Below are 20913 nucleotides of genomic sequence, written 5' to 3'. Positions count from 1 at the left end.
AAAATAAAAGCAATTAAATGTTTTATTCTAATCAAAACATGAAAATTATAATGAAGGGAAATAATAGATTATGACAGAATTTTTACGACCCTGTCTGTCAAAATGAGGGACAATGTTAAAGTCTAGCGCAACCTCTGGACTGTAGAAAGAAAGACATGAACATCTTGGATAAAAGGGGGCAAGTAAATAATCTGTACATTTTTGTTCTGGAAGCAAACTTCTCCTTTAAGTGGATATTTGTACGGGTCGGCAGGTTCAGACTTACTTGATTCAGTGACTCTTCTGAAATAGCACAGGAGAGCTTTCAGTTTCTCAGTCTTGCGTGAGGAGGAACCTTCAAACAGTCTAGAGAATGATAAAGATACACAAAAACGTTGATTAGGCACATACATTAGCGAAATCAATTCACACAATCTACACGTTCACTTTCAGAGGATGTATTACCAACGCGCTCATAAACGACCATTAGAGGGAGACGTTTAGTTCCCAAAGTCAATGTGACGTATATGAGCTTCAGCACCAACTTCTGCAGGTTAGTGCGTCATTCTTGGGAACACGTGAGAGAAAAAGAGGCCTTCCGTGTGATCGGACTTTGCCGCTTCATCTCACAAGTCCTGTTTGCTCAGCACGCCTGCCTGTGATGGCCTCTCTGTCAGGACAACAGTGATACGGACCCGCGCCTGCGGGCTCAGCGCTGCGCTCGTGTCCCATTTCACAAAAGACGACGCAGAGAGGAACACTTCTTCATTCCTCTAAAGACCATTAAAGAACTGCAGGCTTGCTTTTAAAAGTCCCAAATAGCAAAAGCCTTACAGTGATCAGCCTCCCCCCACACCAGCAAATGGCTTTCTCCATTTAGAATACTGCAGTCTTCAAGCTAACCATCTTCCACTTGCATTCATCCTTCTTCTTACTTGATGTAAATGGAATAAGCAGGAAAAAAGAGGAAACAAATGAAATGACAGAGGAAAAACTGATGCACTAAAAGCCCTTTGGGAAGGAAGAGAGTTACTGAAGCCTCCTATATATAGTCTCTTTGATGGTGGAGCTGATTTTATGTAATGTAACCCGGAAGGTAACCCGTTATTGACAGAAAATAGCTGCTTTTTTAGTTAGAAACAGATTGTTGACCTTTAATATGAGAACTGTGGGAGAAAATATGATTTGATTTAACAAGACATGCACCTATTAAAGGACTTTATACACCTGACTTCAATAACATGACAAGCTGGGAATTGCTATGCTAAAATGGACAATGAAATTTAAATGCTAAACTTTTTTTTTTTTCCTACAGAACATGTCAGGCAAAATGAGTTTTGTGTCCAGGTCTAAAAATCTACAAACATTTTGGAGAACTGCCAATGTATAAAACTTATGTTAATTATTTGGCCATTAGCCATGGATTTTTGAAAGTAGTGTTTATCGCTAAATAGTAGCTGTGAGGTAAAATGTGCCGGAAGTTTTAGGGTAAGTCATCCCAGTGGCATAGTGAGCCTTGCATTCAAATGCATAAAAATACGAATAACTAATATAAATACTAAATCATTCTAATACGCTCATTTGGTGCTCAAGTAAAATTTCAGTGTTATCAATGTTAAAGAGTGTTGTGCTGCTTAATATCTTTGTGGTATTAAGGGAGTTGTCCACTTCCAGAACCAAAAATGTACAGATGTAATCACCTCGATCCCGAATGCAGTTGTAAACGCTCCCAACCGAGGAAGAAGGGTCTTATCTAGCAAAACGATTGGTTATTTTCATTAAAAATATACAATTTAAATACTTATTAATCTCAAACGCTCATCTTGTCTTGCTCTGCCTGAACTCTTGTGTGTTCTGGTTCAAGAAAGTTAGGCTATGTTGAAAAACTCCAATCTTATTTTCTCCCTCAACTTCAAAAATAATTTCAAAATTATCCTACATCGCTACAGAAGCACCGACTCAGTCTTTTCAAAGTGAACATGCAAAGAAGATCAAACACCCTTAACTGAAAAAGTAAAACAGCAATATATGATGATTTTGAAGTTGAGGGAGAACATGAGATTTTTTCGACATTCCCTAACAGAAAAAAACAGTTCAAGCAGAGCAAGACAAGACGAGCGTTTGACAATAAAAAGTAAACTGTATTATTTTTATGAAAATAACTGATTGTTTCGCTAGATAAGACCATTCCTCCTCGGTTGGCATCGTTTACAACCGCATTTGGGATTGTTTGAAGCCGCATCTAAACTACATTTTGAAAGTTCCAATTTGGGGCACCATAGCAGTCCATTATATGGAGAAAAATCCTAAAATGTTTTCTTCAAAAAACATAATTTCTTTACGACTGAAGAAAGAAAAACATGAACATCTTGGATGACAAGAGGGTGAGTACATTATCTGTAAATAATTTTTGTTCTGGAAGTGGACTTCTCCTTTAAGCATGTATAAATTGTGATACATTTTAAGTTTCTTTAATAAATAGAAAGTTCAAAAGAACAGGATTTATTTTGTAATGACATCTTTTTAATAATTTAATGCTTAAATCTTAGCAAAAATTTTAAATGGTATTGTACATAAAGAAGTCAAAAAAGTTGAAGCACTCAAATTTGAGTTGATAGCAATCATCTAGAATTATAACTGCTTTCTTTTTGACAAAAGGACACATAAATATCATTCAGTGAATGTAGTCGATGCACTACACAATGTGAGTCGAGCAAGGTGACAAACATGGCAACAGAAGCCAATTTGGCAGCTCCTAAGCAAGCTATAATCAATCTGAATCTTTACAAGAAACAATGACAGTTGTTCGGATCTCACTGGTGGATCTGTATTCATAGTTTTGCAGGTGTAACGCAGGAAAGCTTGCTTTGATGTGCACATTTTGAAACTAAAGTAAATATATCTTCAGCAAGCCTATATGTCATTTCCCAGAGGGCAGACTTTGACAGCTCTGCCAAACAAGCAATCTCTAAATTGCCTGGTGCTAGATAGCAGCAGTGCTCAAGCCAATGAGTAAACTGATGGACAGTCACTCAATTAAAGTGGGCTGCACCGTAACGATCCACATGTCTGGATGCTCTGCGGTCTTGCTGAAACTTGTTTTCTGCTGCATGGCTGAAGTCACGGCCTACAATGTCCTAAATAGTAATACTAAAAGAAAAAAACAAAAACAAAGTAGCAATACAATGGTACTTGTTTGTTAGGGTATTATGTTCGCACACAGTCTGTGTCTCTGTGTTCACCTGAATGGCCAATTAGGTTTATACTGATATCGCTCAGACCTTCATTATCTAAAGCACTCTGTCCAGCAGGGTAGAAAAAGGCAAAAACAGGGCAATGGCTCCAAATGTAAGCCAAATGTATTATATTTAGCTCCTCTGTATGTCTAGGAGTTAGTATAAGTACTTGAAGTGCCTGGGGAATCAATAGTCATCTCAGCATGACAGAGTAAAACTGAGGGCTGCTATGTTTTTCTGCAAGTGTGCGGCACAACGAACCACAGGCAGTTTTCTTAAAGAGCTTTTAAAGGATGGACTCTGACTTGCATGAAAACAACTTCATTAAAGCAGAGCCAATCTATGACAGGCATTTCTACACGACAAGTGCTGTTATTAAAGCCATATTAAAGATGAAGTGTCTAATTTCTGCACTTCTACCATCGTCAAATTAAAATGATGACTGTTTTCAAACAGGTTTCCTGATCACTTTCCTGAAAAACAATTTTCAAGTTGAACAAACAGATTTGTCAAATTCATGTCATTATTTAAAAACACAGTGGCATAGTATTAATACTTTTTGTATGGCTTACTTACATCGCTATGAAGAAAAACATTTTTAAACCGGTATATTAAAGTATTAAGTCATTTTACCATCTACAGCATAAACAAATATTTCTTTCAGTTGAGGTTAAAAGTTAACATACACCTTGCAGAATCAGCAAGAGGGATCATACAAAATGCATGTTATTTTTTTCGTTTAGTAGTGATCTGAATAAGATATTTCACAAAAGATGTTTACATATAGTCCACAGGAGAAAACAGTAGTTGAGTTTATAAAAATCGCCCCGTTCAAAAGTTTACATACGCTTGATTCTTAATACTGTGTTTGTGAATGATCCACAGCTGTGTTTTTGTTTAGTGATAGTTGTTCATGAGTTCCTTTAAACTGCCTGTTGTTCTTCAGAAAAACCCTTCAGGTCTCACAAATTCTTTGGTTTTTCAGCATTTTTGTGTTCTTTCTATCAATGACTGTATGATTTTGAGATCCATCTTTTCACACAACAACTGAGGGACTCATATGCAACTATTGCAGAAGGTTCAAATGCTCACTGATGCTCCTGAAGGGAAAAGGATGCATTACGAGCCAGGAGTGTAAACTTTTGAACAGAATGAAGATGTGCACATTTTTCTTATTTTGCCTAAATATTATATTTTTTTCATTTAGTACTGACCTACAGAAGCTACAGAAGATACTTCCATGTTTCCCAGAAGGATAAAATAAGTTATATTTACCCTGATCTTCAAATTCAAAAGTTTTCACCCCCCGGCTCTTAATTAATTGTGTTTTCTTCTGAAGCACCTTCTGTAATAGTTGCATACGAGTACCTCAGTTGTCCTTAATGTGAAAAGATGGATCTCAAAATCATAATCATTTTTGGAAAGGGTTCAAATACACAAAAAAAAAAAAAAAAAAAAAAAAACAGCTGTGGATCATTCAGGTAACAACACAGTATTAAGAATCAAGTGTATGTAAACTTTTGAACAGGGTCATTTTTATAAATTAATTTTTTCTTGTGGACTATATGTACATTTTCTATGTGAAATTTCTTCAGTACTAAAATAAAACATAACATGCATTTTGTATGATCCCTCTTATTTTGTTAAAATAAATAAACTGTGCATAGTTAACTAGATTAAGACACAACCTACTGCTCTGTCCCTGATGTGTGCACTTTGATATACTGTTGCTGAATACCAACAACATCTCCATGTAGTGAGATGAGCTCTGGCTGCAGGGGGATCCTGCTCATCAGAGGAAGACATCTGAGTAGGCACGATGACAGATGAGAGATTGATGGTCACGCACTTCACATCAGTCTCTCTAGCATCTCATTCATTTGTTTTAATCAGCCTGTAAAGGCTCGATTTAAGTACTGTACCACATGAGTGGCTTTGTTGTAGAGCTGCAATTTAAGAGAGGAGAGGAAACTCCTACACATTGTCTCCTCTGCACACTGTAGAATGGCAAAGATGAAATCCATCAAACCAAACAACAGCAAACTAGGAGTTGCAAAGTCAACCGAGACCCAAAAAAGTCTCTTTTTTGTAATATTAGCCACATCATGGCAGTATTGAAACTTTAAAATATAAAGCATGATTGTGTTAACGGATTCCAATGTGATTGGGGTATGAAGCATCATTGCCCCCTAATGGGTGATTTAATATTAAAACATTTAATGATGGAAAGGTCAGAACAGTGCAAATGTTCATTGTAAATGAAAATCACATTGTGAATTTGTGAATGTGGAGGAGTGTAATTTTGATAAAGAGGAGCCTTCAGTAAATTTGATACTTGAGGCCTCCATATGCCACATTAAAGGCCAAAATCCATTGTAAATGTAATAGAAACAGACTACTAGATAATGGGAAGCTAAATTAAATCATGTCGTGACTTACCTCACAGCCTACACATAAACCCTAATTTGGATGGAAATCTAAAACCTCAGACAATCAATAACTAGACCGGCAAAATATGTAACAGGTCTCCAGAGCGACGCCACTAAAGAGGAGGCAGTACCTGTAAAAATTGATCTCGGGGTAGTTGGCATACTCGGACTTGCGCGAGTTGCGTCTGGGAAATGTACAGAAGAAGGCATTGGCAAGAAGGCAGGCAATCTGTTTCTGTGACATGGTCAAGGACTGATTCATCCTCGACTTAAGCAGCGGGATTGGCTGTAGAAGAGGAGAGAGAGGCAAAGATAATTAGTTTACCAATTGACCAAACAGGGAGACAGAATTACATTAAGCAAATGGCCAGCAGTAATTAAGGTGCCCTGCTGTATCCCACCATCAGCCAGCAGCATTTACACCGAGCGTCATCCATCTCTACTGATTGGACTTAAAGACTCTTAAGGGCAGTACAGATGACTAATCAATGCAAATATTAATAAAATGCACATAAATAAAGAGTGCATCTGAGCAAGAAGAGGTTTTCCTTTTTAAGGACAAAAACTCAATTCTTAAAGGCAAATGTCTGTGCAAAATTGTACACAAAGAGTGATTCAATGGCTGAGTAAAAAATAGCTTACTGAATGGGATACTAGCCTAAATTTCTTCATTTTAAAATTCTAGGAAATAGAATTTGTAAATGTTTCTAAATAGTATTTCAGAATTTTAAAAATAAATAATGTAAAACACCCTGCTTAAAAAAAACAAAACAAAAAAAAACAGCTAAAACCAACCTAAGTTGGTTGGCTGGTCTCAGTTGGTTTAAGGTGGAGGTAGCTGGTTTTGGCTGGTCTCCCAGCCTGGCCAAGCTGGTTTTAGATGGTCACCAATCCTGACCAGCTAAAGTAGTCAAACCATGACTAGCAATGACCAGGCTGGAAGACCTTTTTTTTTTTTTTAACCAGGGAAATACATGAGGCTTAAGATCAAAGTAAATTAGTGAAAAATTAAGGCATTAAATTAGGACATATTTAAGAATACATCCTTAAACGATGGAAACTTGTTATCGCCATTGAGTATAATAAGTAATTGTGAGTTATCATCTCACAATTCTGACTTTTTTTCTTGCAATTGCAAGTTTACATCTCACATCCGATTTATTTTTCCCTCAGAAGGGATACAAACTCGTAGAATTGTAATTCTGACTTTTTTTTTTTCTTAAAATTCTGACTTTTTTTCTTGCAATTGTTTGGATGTCGCGATTCTGACTCTTTTTCCTTGTAAGTGCCCATTTGTATCTTGCAATTCGGACTTTTTTTCCTCGTAATTTAATTCTGACTTTTTGTGTCAGAATTGTGAGATATAAACTTGCCATTCTGAGTTATAAAGTCCAATTCTAAAGAGGAAGAATTGAGAATTATGTTCTCAAAATTGAGAGTTTATATCACTGACCTAACTCTAAACTGCGTTTTATAAAGTCGGCACTGAGAGATATAAACTCCCAATCTGAGAAAAAAGAATTTTGAGTTTTTATCTCACAATTCTGATTTTATTTCTAAGAATTGCATCTTTAGTTTTGAGAATTGCAAGTTTATACCTACAGTAGATATTCAGATTTTCTCAGAATTGGGAGTTTATATCATGCAATTCTGAGGAAAAAGTCAGAACTGTGAGTTTATATCACACAATTCTCAGAAAAAGTCAGAAATGCGAGACGTAAACTCAAAATCGCAAGAAAAAAAGCCAGAATTGTGAGATAAGTCGCAATTACCTTTTTTATTTTTTATTCAGTGTCTCAACAGTGTTGTTCTGATGGACGTCTACCATTGGCTTCTAATGATCTATTAGTGCTGTTGTGCTCATGTGGAAGTGTCCTTCACTACCTAACGGTTTTACACCGCAGCACGCTGGGCCCATTGACCTTTATCTGCCAGACACGACTATCGCTACTAATTTATTTCTGCCCCAAAACCTGAGCGTCTGTCCCAGCCAATGTTAAGGACAGCATAGGATTTTGTGTAGTCTTACCTGGGTGCAAATCATGGGTGTATTCAAAACCAGTTCCATCATCTTTGGCAATGTGATGTTAAAGAGATGCTGTACTTCGTCATTTACCAAATCCTGCAAGAGAGAGATTAAAAGTTGATAGCTAAACCGATTAAGATTAACAAACAATTGAAGAAACACGCCTGTTCACACTTTAAATGTACACAACCATTTAATTTGGTTTAGAGTTTGCAAGACTGTTTAATGTTTTGAAAGAAGTCTCCTTTGCTCACTAAGGCTGCATTTATTTAATCAAAACGGTAATACTGTATAACAACAAAATTTAAAACAGCTGTTATAATAACGTAATTTATTCTTGTGATAGCGAAGCTAAATTTTCAGCACCATTACTCCATTACTCCAGTGTCACATGATCCTTCAGAAATCATTCTAATTTTGCTGACACATCTTACCCCAAACTTGAACAGTAGTGTATATTTGTTTATTAAATTGTTATGACTAAACAAAATCTTAGGAATGCCTTCAGTGACGCCTCTGCTTAGAGAATGAATCATACTGTTGACTATTACCAATTAAAGATTGACAACATTACCATGTCCTCAATCTAATAAGAAAGAAAAAACAAAAAACAAATGTCAACTGTCTAGTACAAAACAGAATAAATAATGAAGTCTTTACAGCATAGGTTTCTTTGCTCCTGAGGCTTTTTTTCCTAAAACACCATTTAATAGAAAACAACTGTCAGAAAAAGGAACCATATTGTTGAATAAGACACTTGAACCCAGCTGTCGACTTGTCACAGAGACTATTATTCATGTGTCAGAAAAAAAAAAAAAAACGATAGGACGTCAGGCTGTCAGGATGACATCAATAGGTGAACAAAATTTATTTGCATCCTGGACTGCTGGCTTTCGGCAACAAAAACAGGTTGCTTTCAGCTTTCGCAAATAAAACGCATAGAAGCTCAGAGCACACTGGATGAACACACGAAACGCAATATTAACCATATTAGCGGAGTTCCTATGGGTAATCCCAGCAATCATTTTATCTCTCTATTGCCTGGAGCATTCAAACAGCTTGATTCTGGGAGTCTATATATAAAACCCCTCGGTTTGTCAGTGTACTAAGGAAAAAAAAAAAAAAAAAAAAAAACTCACTCATATCTGAAACGCCAGTAACAAAACTTGATCTATTGCACAAAGGTTACAAAAACGTAATTTTGTGATATTAGCGCAGCTCCCACTGGTGAATGACATCACTGAGGCTGAAATAAAGACAAAGCCCTCGGTGCACTTTTCATCTCTGTTAAAATACGGCTAAGCAACGTCACCGTAGATCTCTGATCAGGCAAACAGCACTGCATGGTGATATTCAATCTGAAGCTGAGGGTGTTAAAACAGCGCACGCTGGCTCAGCAACCTTGTATGATTTCAGGAAAAATAAATACGCTACTGTTTTATCATCACACAGATTTACAACACACTTATTTACAAATATATTGGCTGCGATTGGCAGCGCGCTCAGTCATGGGCCCATTTCATCAAGGTTACTGGGCGTGCTCAGCTGATTAAATGGGATTCCTGGAACAGATGCAAATGGGTTGAGGAAGGAGAGGCGGCGCGGGGCTCTTCTGGACGGGAAGCCTCGTCTGACAATTTAACCAAGGAGCATTTATACACCCGCAAAGGAGGCCTGACTAAATGCTGTCATAAGTAATGACCTGCTTGACATCGTAAAGTGCTCCTCTGGGTCTAATGAGTGAGGAGAGCTGACAGGCCGGATGGGCCTGAGCTGAGGTTGCAGGAGTTAGACCTCACTAAATCAAACAGCCTCCTTCATTCCCCCTTATCCTGCCCAACCAGAACCTGTTAGATAACACACTACAATCTTTATCCAATCCAACCAATAAAAATTCAAAGGGCGGAAGGGGTCATTATTTTCTTGTTTTTTTGATTTGTGAGAATGTAAAAAGAAAACAAATAGCCGTTTTTCTTGATGATGCCTCATTATGTGTACATGACATATCATGCATGGGTATTTTACACTGCCTTTTTTGGATTTTAAAATGAAACATGAAAACATGAAACATGACTTCAGACATCATTTACAAAACCTCATGTTGCTCCAAATTCATATGTGACCCTGGACCACAAAACCAGTCATAATTTGCATGGGTATATTTGTAGCAGTAGCCAAAAATACATTGTATGGCTCAAAATTATTGTTTTTTTTTGCCAAAAATCATTAGGATATTAAGCAAAGTTTATGTTTCATAAAGATATTTTGTACATTTCCTACCGTAAATTTATCCAAAATTGATTTTTGATTATTAATATGCATTGCTAAGAACGTCATTTGGTCAACTCTAAAGGCGATTTTCTCAATATTTAGATTTTTTTGCACCCTCACATTCCAGATTTTCAAATAGTTGTATATCGGCTAAATATTGTCCTAACCTAACAAACCATACATCAATGGAAAACTTATTATTCAGCTTTCAGATGATGCATAAATCTCAATTTAAAAAAATTTACCCTCATGACTGATTTTGTGGTCCAGGGTCATATATGACTTTTTTTTAAATTCTACAGAACACTACAAAATAAAATAACAAAACAAAACAAAACAAAACAAAATAAAATAAAATAAAATAGCCAGTATTTCTCACTTCTAAAAACCAACCAGTTCCATTCATATCATGATTTACAAATATAATTAGCATTTTTCTGCGGGTCAGTATGGTTAGACAAACACTGTGTGTTGGCTTCAGGGAATCCCGCTATTCTGAGACATTGAAATAAGATGGTTGTGTAGGCGAAGGCGTTTGTGGAAGGCTAGAGGCTTGAAGTGGAGTTCTGTGCACTGAGCCAGCAGTGTGAATTTATCAGAGCCCACTGCTCTGACACTTTCATTTCAGGGTAGGGCTGAGGCTCAACTACAATTTATGACAAGACAGGTCCTAATTTGTATTTTGCTTCTTTCCATAGCCATTACACCTCTGTTGTCAATCAAAATCCCAGCAGACGCTCAGCTTTGTGACAATTATGGGAGTCCTGCGGTAACAGACACAATTTTAAGACACCAGAGAGCCATTCTATTTGCTGTCTTATATAGACAATATAGCGTGTACATCACGGGTATACACAGAGTAACAATGGGTATAAATAAAGCCGCAGACTGCATGTGATCTATTCAGATGACAACTATATTGCAAGTTATACTGTTATTCTTAAGCTTTAATCAAACTGAGAAATAATAGGAGTAATATTTGATACTCGCAAGTGCAGAATAGTCTTATAATTTCTAGACTATTTCCATTCATATCTTTAAATGTTATTTAAAAGCTCACAAACTCTGTTGTAATGCTCTTCCTGTTTGTTTTATATAACTATCATAATATGTTCAAAAGCAAATGCTCATACTTATTATTCCTTAGGTTTTCAATAACACAAACACCCATCCTGAAATTTAAATTCGCTTAGATGGACATAATTCAGCCCACATGAAGAAGACCACTTTACGTCCCAGAGAAACAGCATTTGTCACCCCCCAATCACCCACACCCAATTACCCTCAACAAACACAATGATGCCTTCATGCATGTCAGGCTTGTGATCAAATTTTAGTATTCCACTCAAAAAGAGCAATATTGTTTCTAGTAGGGATGTAATGATACTATCAATATCGCAATGGTACAACTGTCTCGATATTATCATGGTCACATGACGGTATTCCGGCCATCTGGACAAAAAGAGTAGCTTTTAAAATATATTTAAACTTCTTATTCTAACATAAAAGGTCATTAAAGTTGTGTTTTGGGTCTTTATGCTTTGACACAGTATCTGTCAACAAACTAAAACAGAAAGCATCAAGTCTGTTTTCGCTGCGTTTCAAAGCGAAGTGCACATGTTGAGGCGATGAGCTTGTGATCTGGTATTTTCTGTGCCTCAGAATGGCTCCATTCACAGTGAAAGAATGCAGTGAACTCATTTAGTGCATGTGCTAAGTTTAGCGCACGAACGCAACGACCACAAGTTATGCTTTATTTTCATGGCAGATGATTACAGCATTTCACCAGATTTGTAGTGAGACACATTTTTGTAAGCCTGTTTTCGCCGAAGCTGGAGTTTTTTGTCAAAATAAAAGCGTTCCTGTTTACTGTAACGTTACTGCAGTCCAAATTCTAGATATCTGTGCAAAATCCAAAACCTGCGAAATTCTCAGAACAAAAAGGTTCTCAGAACATCCAATATCTGTATTTATTGTATTGTTTTACAATTCTTTTGTTTTCTTTAGAAATACTGTAAGCACTTTATTTTTTATTGATTAAGCAGATGTAATTCTTAAGTTCGTTAATTGTAACATGGTTACAATTGTAAACTTAAATTGTAAAGCAGGGTCTTAAAATATATATGGTCTGTTTATAAAAGCTTACATTTTAATAACTAAAGAACCTTGCAAGCACGTTATTTTCCCCCTTTACTCATACTGCACAAAAAGTGATTCAATAACATTGAATGGTTTGCATATGGTGGTGTGTTCTTAATTACAGCTTTCCTAAAAAGGCGCTTGATGTAGGGCGTTTCTTTCAGAAAAGTTGAACTTTTTTCAACTTGAAAAGATGCTCTGAGCTGCAGAAAAAGACACCGGTGGTGGCATTTAAAAAAACATGAAAACATGGTTTACTCCATAGGCTAATGTAAAACAAACGCTGGCAGTTTAAAAAAAGACACCAAGTGTAAACATAGCTAAATTTTCCTACTCTAGTGTAAAGCAAAAAAAAAAAAAAAAAAAAAAAAAAACACTATGAAATATTCATTTAATTTATTTTACATTTTTACAATATATGGCTACTACTATCGTTGTTATTATTGTTATTATTATATTCTAATTTGTCTGGCTCCCTAAAACACCAGGGTGAATGTAATTTAGACTGAGACAGTATAATCACAAATAAAAAGAGGGTTGAGTCCCCTTTGAAGTTCAGGTACAAGTCAATTCACTGACTTTTTTTTATGAATTAAAGTTTTCTTAGTTAAGAACATGAGCTGGAGCTCTTAATTTTGAACTCTCAAAGTGCATTAGATAGAAAAATTAAACTTTAAAATGTACAAAATTGATAAAACTGCAGTGTGCTCTTATAATTAACAAAAGGTTATCATGTGTTAGTGTGGACACTAATATAGCTATCATTATAGTCATCTTTATAGTTGTTCTTGGTGTGAATGAGCCTTAAGCCTGCACTGCCGCTTCATTTCATTCACAAAGAACCAAAGCAGAGCGCGAGAGCTGCCATATTTTCACTACGGCCTGTATGCAGCACTGAGCAAAGATGGCTTTATTTTTTGACGTGGTCTTGTTGCTCTATATTCTGCTTAAAAAAATCTTTTGATTGACAGCCACAGTGCAAGCGCACATTTGACATGCACGATTCAGAACTCTCTTACAGTTATTAACTGGCTGCTGTTCAGTGATGTTCCATTTAATCTCTTAAATTGAAAATCAATCGCCAACTCTCCAGGCTGACATACCAGTGCCCTCTGTTGATGATACTGGGAAATAAAACAGCTGGCTTGTGCAGAACTATAAAAAAGCATTTAAATATTTATGCACATAATCTATATACTGTAGTACCCTAACAGCACCATAACATTGCGGACAATTTAGAAAAAGGGCACTGATATGGATTCACAAAAACAATTATACATGGGAAAGTATGCATTTGAAGGCATTGGGATGCTTAATTACAACTAAGAACGTATAGCACAACATTAATTAATATCTACATGACACCATATAGTTAACAAGATTGTGTTTTCAAACTCTGCATCTCATCAGTGAGAACGGACCGTAGGGTTGATGTATGATCACCAAAAGAGTACAGTAATAAAATGATTACGGCACAAACAGATACATGGAAAAACACTGGGGAACGTGAAGATGCATCGTGCCTGAGCCAAAGAGCAAAGGCGCAGCTCAAGCTCTTAAGTGGACAGTTTAAGGAGCTGGTCCACTCAAGCATGCTTCATTAGAACGCAGTGCACTTTGCTAATGGCTTTGATTGGCTCCCTTATAGATTTAATGGCTGTGGTTAATTAAATTTGATACAGCTATAAAAAGTCACAGACAGCTATTGATTTACACAGGTCTGAGATTATTCTATCAAATCATCTTAAGCATGGAGGGGACGTCGTTCTGACGTCTTGCTGAAACCATAACTATAAGAATAGCACTGTAATACATAAAATGGCTTTTGACTATTAATCTAAGATACGGTGTAATTCAAAGTCTGGCATTTATTCCACCCTGGAGAAACACTGTGTTCTCTGGGAAGGGAGAATTAGTACTATTGCCAAACCAGCAACTGTAAAAGTATGAAATGTGTTGTCGCTTTCAATAAGAAAGTGTTCGCTAAATGACATTCCTATTCCTTTAAAACATCCTCACTTATGAGTCATATAACAATGAAATAGCATAATGAAACCAATTTCTGGTGGGTAACTACCTGGGTATTTATTTTCCACCTACTACAGTTACACCCAGTGATCAAATTGGGCTAGTAATCACGAGTATCAGAAATTAAGGCAAGGCTGTACAGTCCGAGTGAAAACTATTTTATCAGCATATTTGTGTTTGTACTGAGGGGAGCTTCAAAGGTTTCTATGTGTTTTGGCAAAGTTGAGTAATGTATCACAGACATATCTCACAAATCCTTTCATATATGTAGAGAAAGTGTAAATAAGACTGTAAATTCACTGTGCAGTGTAAAGAGCTTTGATGATTACAATAGAACTTTGATACGCAATGAACTAAGATGAGTGACAGCTTTTAATGACTTTTAAGGGAGTTCGTGAATGAGATATTGATTTAATACAACAGTTAAACAAACAAGAAGTTAATATTAAGTGATATTGTCGGACTACAACACTATTGCCTGATTTTGCTCTATTTTGTCATTAAAAATAGATTGAAACATGTCACAACTGAGCCGCTGTGTATCTCCATTCAAACACAGCGGTGATGAATGAACGTGTTTTTTAAAATGAAACTAATGATTCAATAAATCAATTAACCATTCATAAAGACAGTCACTTGCATATTCCTGAATGAATCAGCCATTTGAATGAATCAAATGAATGAATGATTCCGTAATTAAATCAGTGACTTGCCACCACCTACTGGCAGTTTTAGTTTCATTTTAAAAATGAAACTAAAACTGCCAGTAGGTGAATTTTATTATGAATTTGATTGCACTCATGCCACCTCTGAGCCTCATTAAACGTATGAAAATACACCTACAAGCCACTTTTATGTTATTCTGTGCCACCTCTGTAGTACAAATTAATTTTGTTAATACTAATTTCATTTGATTGGTAACTTATTCTACTTGTTCTTATTCTGTTTGTTTTAATTAGAAATTTGAAAAAGCTTATAAAATATACATTTAAAAAAAATAAAAGGTGAGTTATGCTATGTTTCAGTTAGAAAAATGCCATTACAAAGGTAAAAACAAAATTCCCGTTACTCGCTTTAAGGAGTCAAATATCACCTCGTAATGGGAAAGCAAATTTTTTATCAGATTTTTTGATTATTGATTTGAAGGTGCTTCTGAAATTTTGACTGTGCTTCTAAATTTAAGTTAGGAGCACAAGTGCTCCTAAAAAGAAAAGTAAGCGTAGAGCCCTGTAAGGTGTGATGATATCATTAAATCTTCTGCCCTCATAAGAAATTCCTATTGAAATGTCTAGATTTTGCCTGCAAAAATTCACATAACAATGTTAAATGTAAACGCACCTTTAATCTTAGATACCAACAGTTGTCACAAATTGATAGGTGCTCCAAAAACTTGACTGGTGATTGGATTCTTAAAGTTTTTTTTACAGATATTAGGGCATATTAAGATATTAAAATTTGCAATGCAGTGATAATTTTTTTATTTTTATTTTTATTTACAGAACGAACAGAATTTGATTATAATCATAATATAATTATATTTTAATATTAATGTTTCAGCCTGATTTTGTCTAAAGTAAGAAATCAAAATTGTTTAAAAAAAAAATTCTGTATATACCTTTATAAGGTTAACTGACCCAAAAATGAAAATTCTGTCATTAATTACTCACCCTCATGTCGTTCCAAACCCGTAAGACCTTCGTTCATCTTCAGAACACTAATTAAGATATTTTTGATGAAATCCAAGACCTTTCTGACCCCGCATAAACATCAACGCAACTGACACATTCAAGGCCCAGAAAGGTAATTAGGACATTGATAAAATAGTCCATGTGACTTCAGTGGTTCAGTGGTACAGGAATCGTTTTTGTGCACAGAGACCAAAAAAAACAACAACTTCATTTAACAAATTCTTTTCTTCTGTGTCAGTCTCCACTGTGCGTTCATGAAAGTACTAGGATGCATGTATGTTGTAGACATGTTGCTGTCTATGCAGGGTCAGAAAGTTCCCATATTTCATCAGAAATATCTTAATTTGTATTTCAAAGACAAACAAAGGTCTTTAGCAATTAATGACCGAATTTTCATTTTTGGGTGAACTATCACTTTACCATTTTCAGCTTTATATTTTAGGAAGGTGGCCCCACTATCATCATATTTAGGAATCCTCAGCATTAATAAGTATGAGAATAACCTGGGCCAACATTTAAAACAAAAACAGCATAAACTGTATGACTGCAACACGTACTGAAGAATCTTCTGTACCCACAGAGCTCACCAAAAGTCAAAATTCACCTTAGTTAAGATTGCACAGAACAAGTACTGTAGCTCAAAACAGCCAAAGGGCCCTCATTCAAGTCAAGCTCTTGGTGGAATAGGAGCACTCAACCTCAAGCATTCTTAAGTCATCTCCCTATCAGAGCCACCATCAAGAACAGCTTCTGGCTATGCGGAAGACCATGGCCCATCTGTTGAGTGTGTTTATTTGCAGTAAACAGGACCCTCATCTCCCTGGCCTTCCTCTGCCAGCTGCTGCTCGTTATGCTGAGTGCCCACCTCTGTCTTAATTGACTACTGCTGGATGCAAAGAGATCCCTGGGGACGAGGTAGCAGAAGGGGCAGACGCGGACTGCTTGGTGCGTATCCACTTGGAGGCTAACCTGCTTCTTCTCTCTGACTGAAGAGCGTAATGCCTTTAGTGTGCCAGTAAATTCAAACCAGTCAGACTAAACAATGATGGAACATTTTTAGTATCATGGGACCTTCTGGTCCCAACTGTGACACGCCACAAGAAATCAGACTTTAGGATGTTCACTTCATTAACGCCACAACGTTAGAGCTTTCATTTTATGGCAGCCGTGGTTATGATATAGATCGTCAAAAATGCATCATGAAGTGAAATGTAACCAACTGGGGCCACTTGACACTTTTTAGGTAAAGTGGTTTATTTAAGCATTAAACTGGTTTCCTAACCAGTTTACTGTGCAAGCATAATGTAATGCTGAATTATTTGTGCATGTACACTTTGTTTAAACTCATTAGTGCTAGCAAGTTGTAGACTTAATTTATTACTTTCTGATTTCATTTCCACTAATGACACTATCAAATGCAAATCAACCATCTGCATGCACATTATTTGGGGTGCTTTGATCATCCAGATGGGGTAGGTCAAATGCTTTGTACATTAACACATGATATTGACACAAATCCAATGGACAATTGGACAGCAAGTTTCTTTGGTCATCTCTATTTAACACAAAAGAAAACATGCAATCTGTCTTATTTTTCCTGGAGAAAAAAAAATCTTACCTCAGTGCAGAGAAGGTTCAAAGCTGTGAAGTCCCATCTTTTAGCAAGTGCTATGTTGTAACTCAATATTGCATCCTGTAAAATTATAAAGGTTGAAAACATTGTTTTCTTTTTAAAATATTAACAATTACATTTTTAGATTCCCTTTATATCTAAGAAAAGGTAAACCATTGAACCACATTCACAAGTAAATACAACCGTTTGGTAAAACTGTAACATTTATGAGATAACTAAAACCAAGGAAAGAAAAGGATGCCTCACATCTTGGAGCAATTCTGCCACCCTCTGGTGGGATTCATCACTTATTCATTTAGCACAACTCTTATGTTTAGACATTATACCTACACATGTTAGCATTCAAGTTCTTAAAACCAAAACTTACCTTAATATCAAGTGAACTTTTGCATTCTCCTTTCAAAGCTGAACAAATCAACTCCCACCGACTTTGTTCTACACTTACATCCTGAAAAAAAGAAACATCATACACACTATATTACTCAAAATTTGGGGTTGGTAAGATTATTATTATTATTTTTTTTTTTTGAGGAAAGATGCATTAAGAGGAACAAGTGACATATTTGTCACAAAAGAGTTCTATTTCAAATAAATGTTTTGAACTTGAAAATATGGTTACATAAAAAATATTTAGCAGTACAACTGTTCTTAATAATGGTAACAATAAAAAGAAGTTTCCTGAGCACTAAATCAGGATATTAGAATGATTTATGAAAAAACAAGAGACACGGGAGACTAGAATAATGGCCATGAAAAATTCAGCTTTGCCATCAAATGTTTTTTTAAAGAAGTCTTTTCTGCTCACCAAGCCTGCATTGATTTGATCCGAAGTACAACAAAAACAGTACAATTCTGAATTATTTTTACTATTTAAAATAACTGTTTTCTGTTAAAATGCAATATATTGCTGTGATCAAAGCTAAATTTTCAGCACCATTACCCCAGTCTTCAGTGTCACATGATTCTTCAAAAATCATTCTAATATGCTGTTTTGCTGTTCAAGAAACATTTTTATTATTATTATTATTATTATCAATATTTGAAATAGCGGAGTACATTTTTTCAGGATTCTCCAAAGATCAGCATTTATCTGAAATAAAAAGCTTTTGTAATATTACACACTATACCATTAAAAAGCTTGGAGTCACTATATTTTTTGGGGGAAAGAAATTATAGAAATTAATACTTTTATTTAGCAAGGATGCTTTAAACTTTGATCAAAAGTGATGATAAAGACATTTATAATGTTACAAAAGAATCTATTTCAGATCAGTGCTGTTCTTCTGAACTTTCTATTTATCAAAAAAAAGGAAAAAAAAAAAACTACTCCACTGTTTTCAACATAATAATAAAAATAATAAATATTTTCAAGCAGCAAATCAGAATATTAGAATGATTTCTGAAGGATCATGTGACTGGAGTAATGATGCTAAAAGAAATCACAGGAATAAATTACATTTTAAAATATATTCAATTAGAAAACACTTTTTAAAATAGTAAAAATATTTTACAAATATTTTATTTTGATATTTTACCATTAAATATTTTAATTTGACTGTTTTTGCTGTGCTTTGTATTAAATAAATGCAGTCTTGGTGAGCAGAAGAGACTTCTTAAAGAAAAAAAAAAAAAAAATACTGTTCAAAAACTATTTCCACTCTTATAGCTAAATATTGCAAAATCTATATAATTTAAACGGCAATGAATTTTTAGTGAGACTATTCTACATGGCACCGATTAACCTAAAAGATGGCATTACCTCCACAGGAAACAGGTTCTTTTTTGAACAAGGCATCTTTACAGTCATATCATCCCAGGAATCTCTGAAGTTGCTCGGATATGGAGCAATGACACGACGTTCTCTGAGCATGTCTGTCTATAAACCAGAGCAGACAGAGAGTTATTTACCAATTCATTTCACCTTTGAAACAATACAGCCATTACATAATCAGGTCATTATGTCATTCTGATACTTAATAACAACATTTTTTTCTTTTATTGGTTTCTTAAAAATATTTAATTAATTAAAGCCTACTACAGACTCAAACACTTGTGATGTCAAATATGAAGTAAAAACTATTTTCTGCTGGGACAATTTAAGTACTATCCATCCACTTCAGTCCAAATCCTTTCAATGAAACATCAAAACACTGAGTTCTATGTTGTACAGGCAAAGAGTAGAGCTGCTTGGACATCCACAGCAGCATTAGACTCAAACTGACAGGAAGCCCTTAGGCGCTGACCGAGAACATCACAGCGTCGCTGCGGAGTGCTGTGGAGAGCGTGGCTTACCCTGATGAGTACTTTGTGATTGTCTGTTGCCCTGAGGTGTGGCAGGGGCTGTCCACACTGAGGCATTCGTTTAAGCTCCTCTATCGGGGTCCCGAGCCATTGCTGTTCTTCCTGCTCTGCTGACACTTGCTCTCTGGAGAGATGGAACAAATGTTATCTGCATTATCGTAATCTATTGCATAATAATATAATATCATTGCAATATTATTATCATGTTTGTTTCATATTTTCATATGATTTCAGTGATACTAGTACCATATTGGTTAATGGATTTATATCAGCCCATATTGCATATTTAACTGCACAACTAGCTCATTTTGCCCATTTTTACATTTAGATTACCTGTGTTGTTACCTACACTTTAAAAACACTATTAAATGTACACTACCTTTCAAAACTTCCTTTGGAGTCGGAATTTTTTTAGCAGTAAATGAGCATGCTAGAATAATTTCTGAAGGATCATGTGACGCTAAATACTGGACTGCTACTGAAAAGTGGAATCACAGGAATAAAATACATTAAATATTTAGCAATATTACAGTTTTTACTGTATTTTTGGTGAGCATAAGAGACTTCTTTTAAAAAACATTTAATAAATCTTCATATTGTTGTGTCTTAATTGTGTTTTATAGGAGAAGTCCACTTCCAGAACCAAAAATTACAGATAATTACTTACCCCCTTGTCATCCAAGATGTTCATGCCTTTCTTTCTTTAGTCAATAAGAAATTATTTCAGGAATTTTCTCCACATAGTGGACTTCAATGGTGCCCCCAAGTTTGAACTTCCAAACTGCAGTTTAAATGCAGCTTCAAAGGGCTATAAACAATCCCAGCCGAGGAAAGAGGGTCTTATCTAGTGAAACAATCGGTCATTTTCTAAACAAATTGACAGTTTATATACTTTTTATCCTCAAATGCTTTTCTTGTCTCGACTCTGTGATGTACACGCGTAGTCTGTGTAATCCAGGTCAATATAGTTAGGGTATGTCAAAAAACTCCCATTGTTTTCTTCTTCAATGTCAAAATCTTCCTACATCGCTGTTTTACCATATTTTGTAAAGGGTGTTTGACCTTCTTTGCATGTTCACTTTGTAAACAGTGGGTCGGTACCTCTGCAGCGATGTAGGATGATTTTAATGTTGGGGAAGAAAATTGGTTTTTCAACATACCCTAACTGTCTTAAAAAAAAATA

General features: G+C 35.6%; 1 protein-coding gene across 2 annotated transcripts in view; it reads right to left on the bottom strand.

The window, feature by feature from the left end:
- parga (poly (ADP-ribose) glycohydrolase a) overlaps positions 1 to 20913 on the bottom strand; it is a 45775-nt gene that overhangs the window by 21613 nt on the left and 3249 nt on the right. For both annotated transcript variants that reach the window (XM_051126539.1, XM_051126540.1), the window contains exons 4-10: positions 19722 to 19854; positions 19189 to 19305; positions 17797 to 17877; positions 17415 to 17489; positions 7674 to 7766; positions 5776 to 5930; positions 266 to 345 (exon numbers count right to left, since the gene is read on the bottom strand). In XM_051126539.1, the coding sequence (XP_050982496.1) occupies positions 266 to 345; positions 5776 to 5930; positions 7674 to 7766; positions 17415 to 17489; positions 17797 to 17877; positions 19189 to 19305; positions 19722 to 19854 (734 nt within the window). The remainder of the gene's footprint in view (positions 1 to 265; positions 346 to 5775; positions 5931 to 7673; positions 7767 to 17414; positions 17490 to 17796; positions 17878 to 19188; positions 19306 to 19721; positions 19855 to 20913) is intronic.

The sequence above is a fragment of the Labeo rohita genome, chromosome 13 (genome assembly GCF_022985175.1).
Source record: "Labeo rohita strain BAU-BD-2019 chromosome 13, IGBB_LRoh.1.0, whole genome shotgun sequence".
Taxonomy (NCBI): Eukaryota; Metazoa; Chordata; class Actinopteri; order Cypriniformes; family Cyprinidae; genus Labeo; species Labeo rohita.
This window is presented reverse-complemented; position numbering and strand designations above follow the sequence as displayed.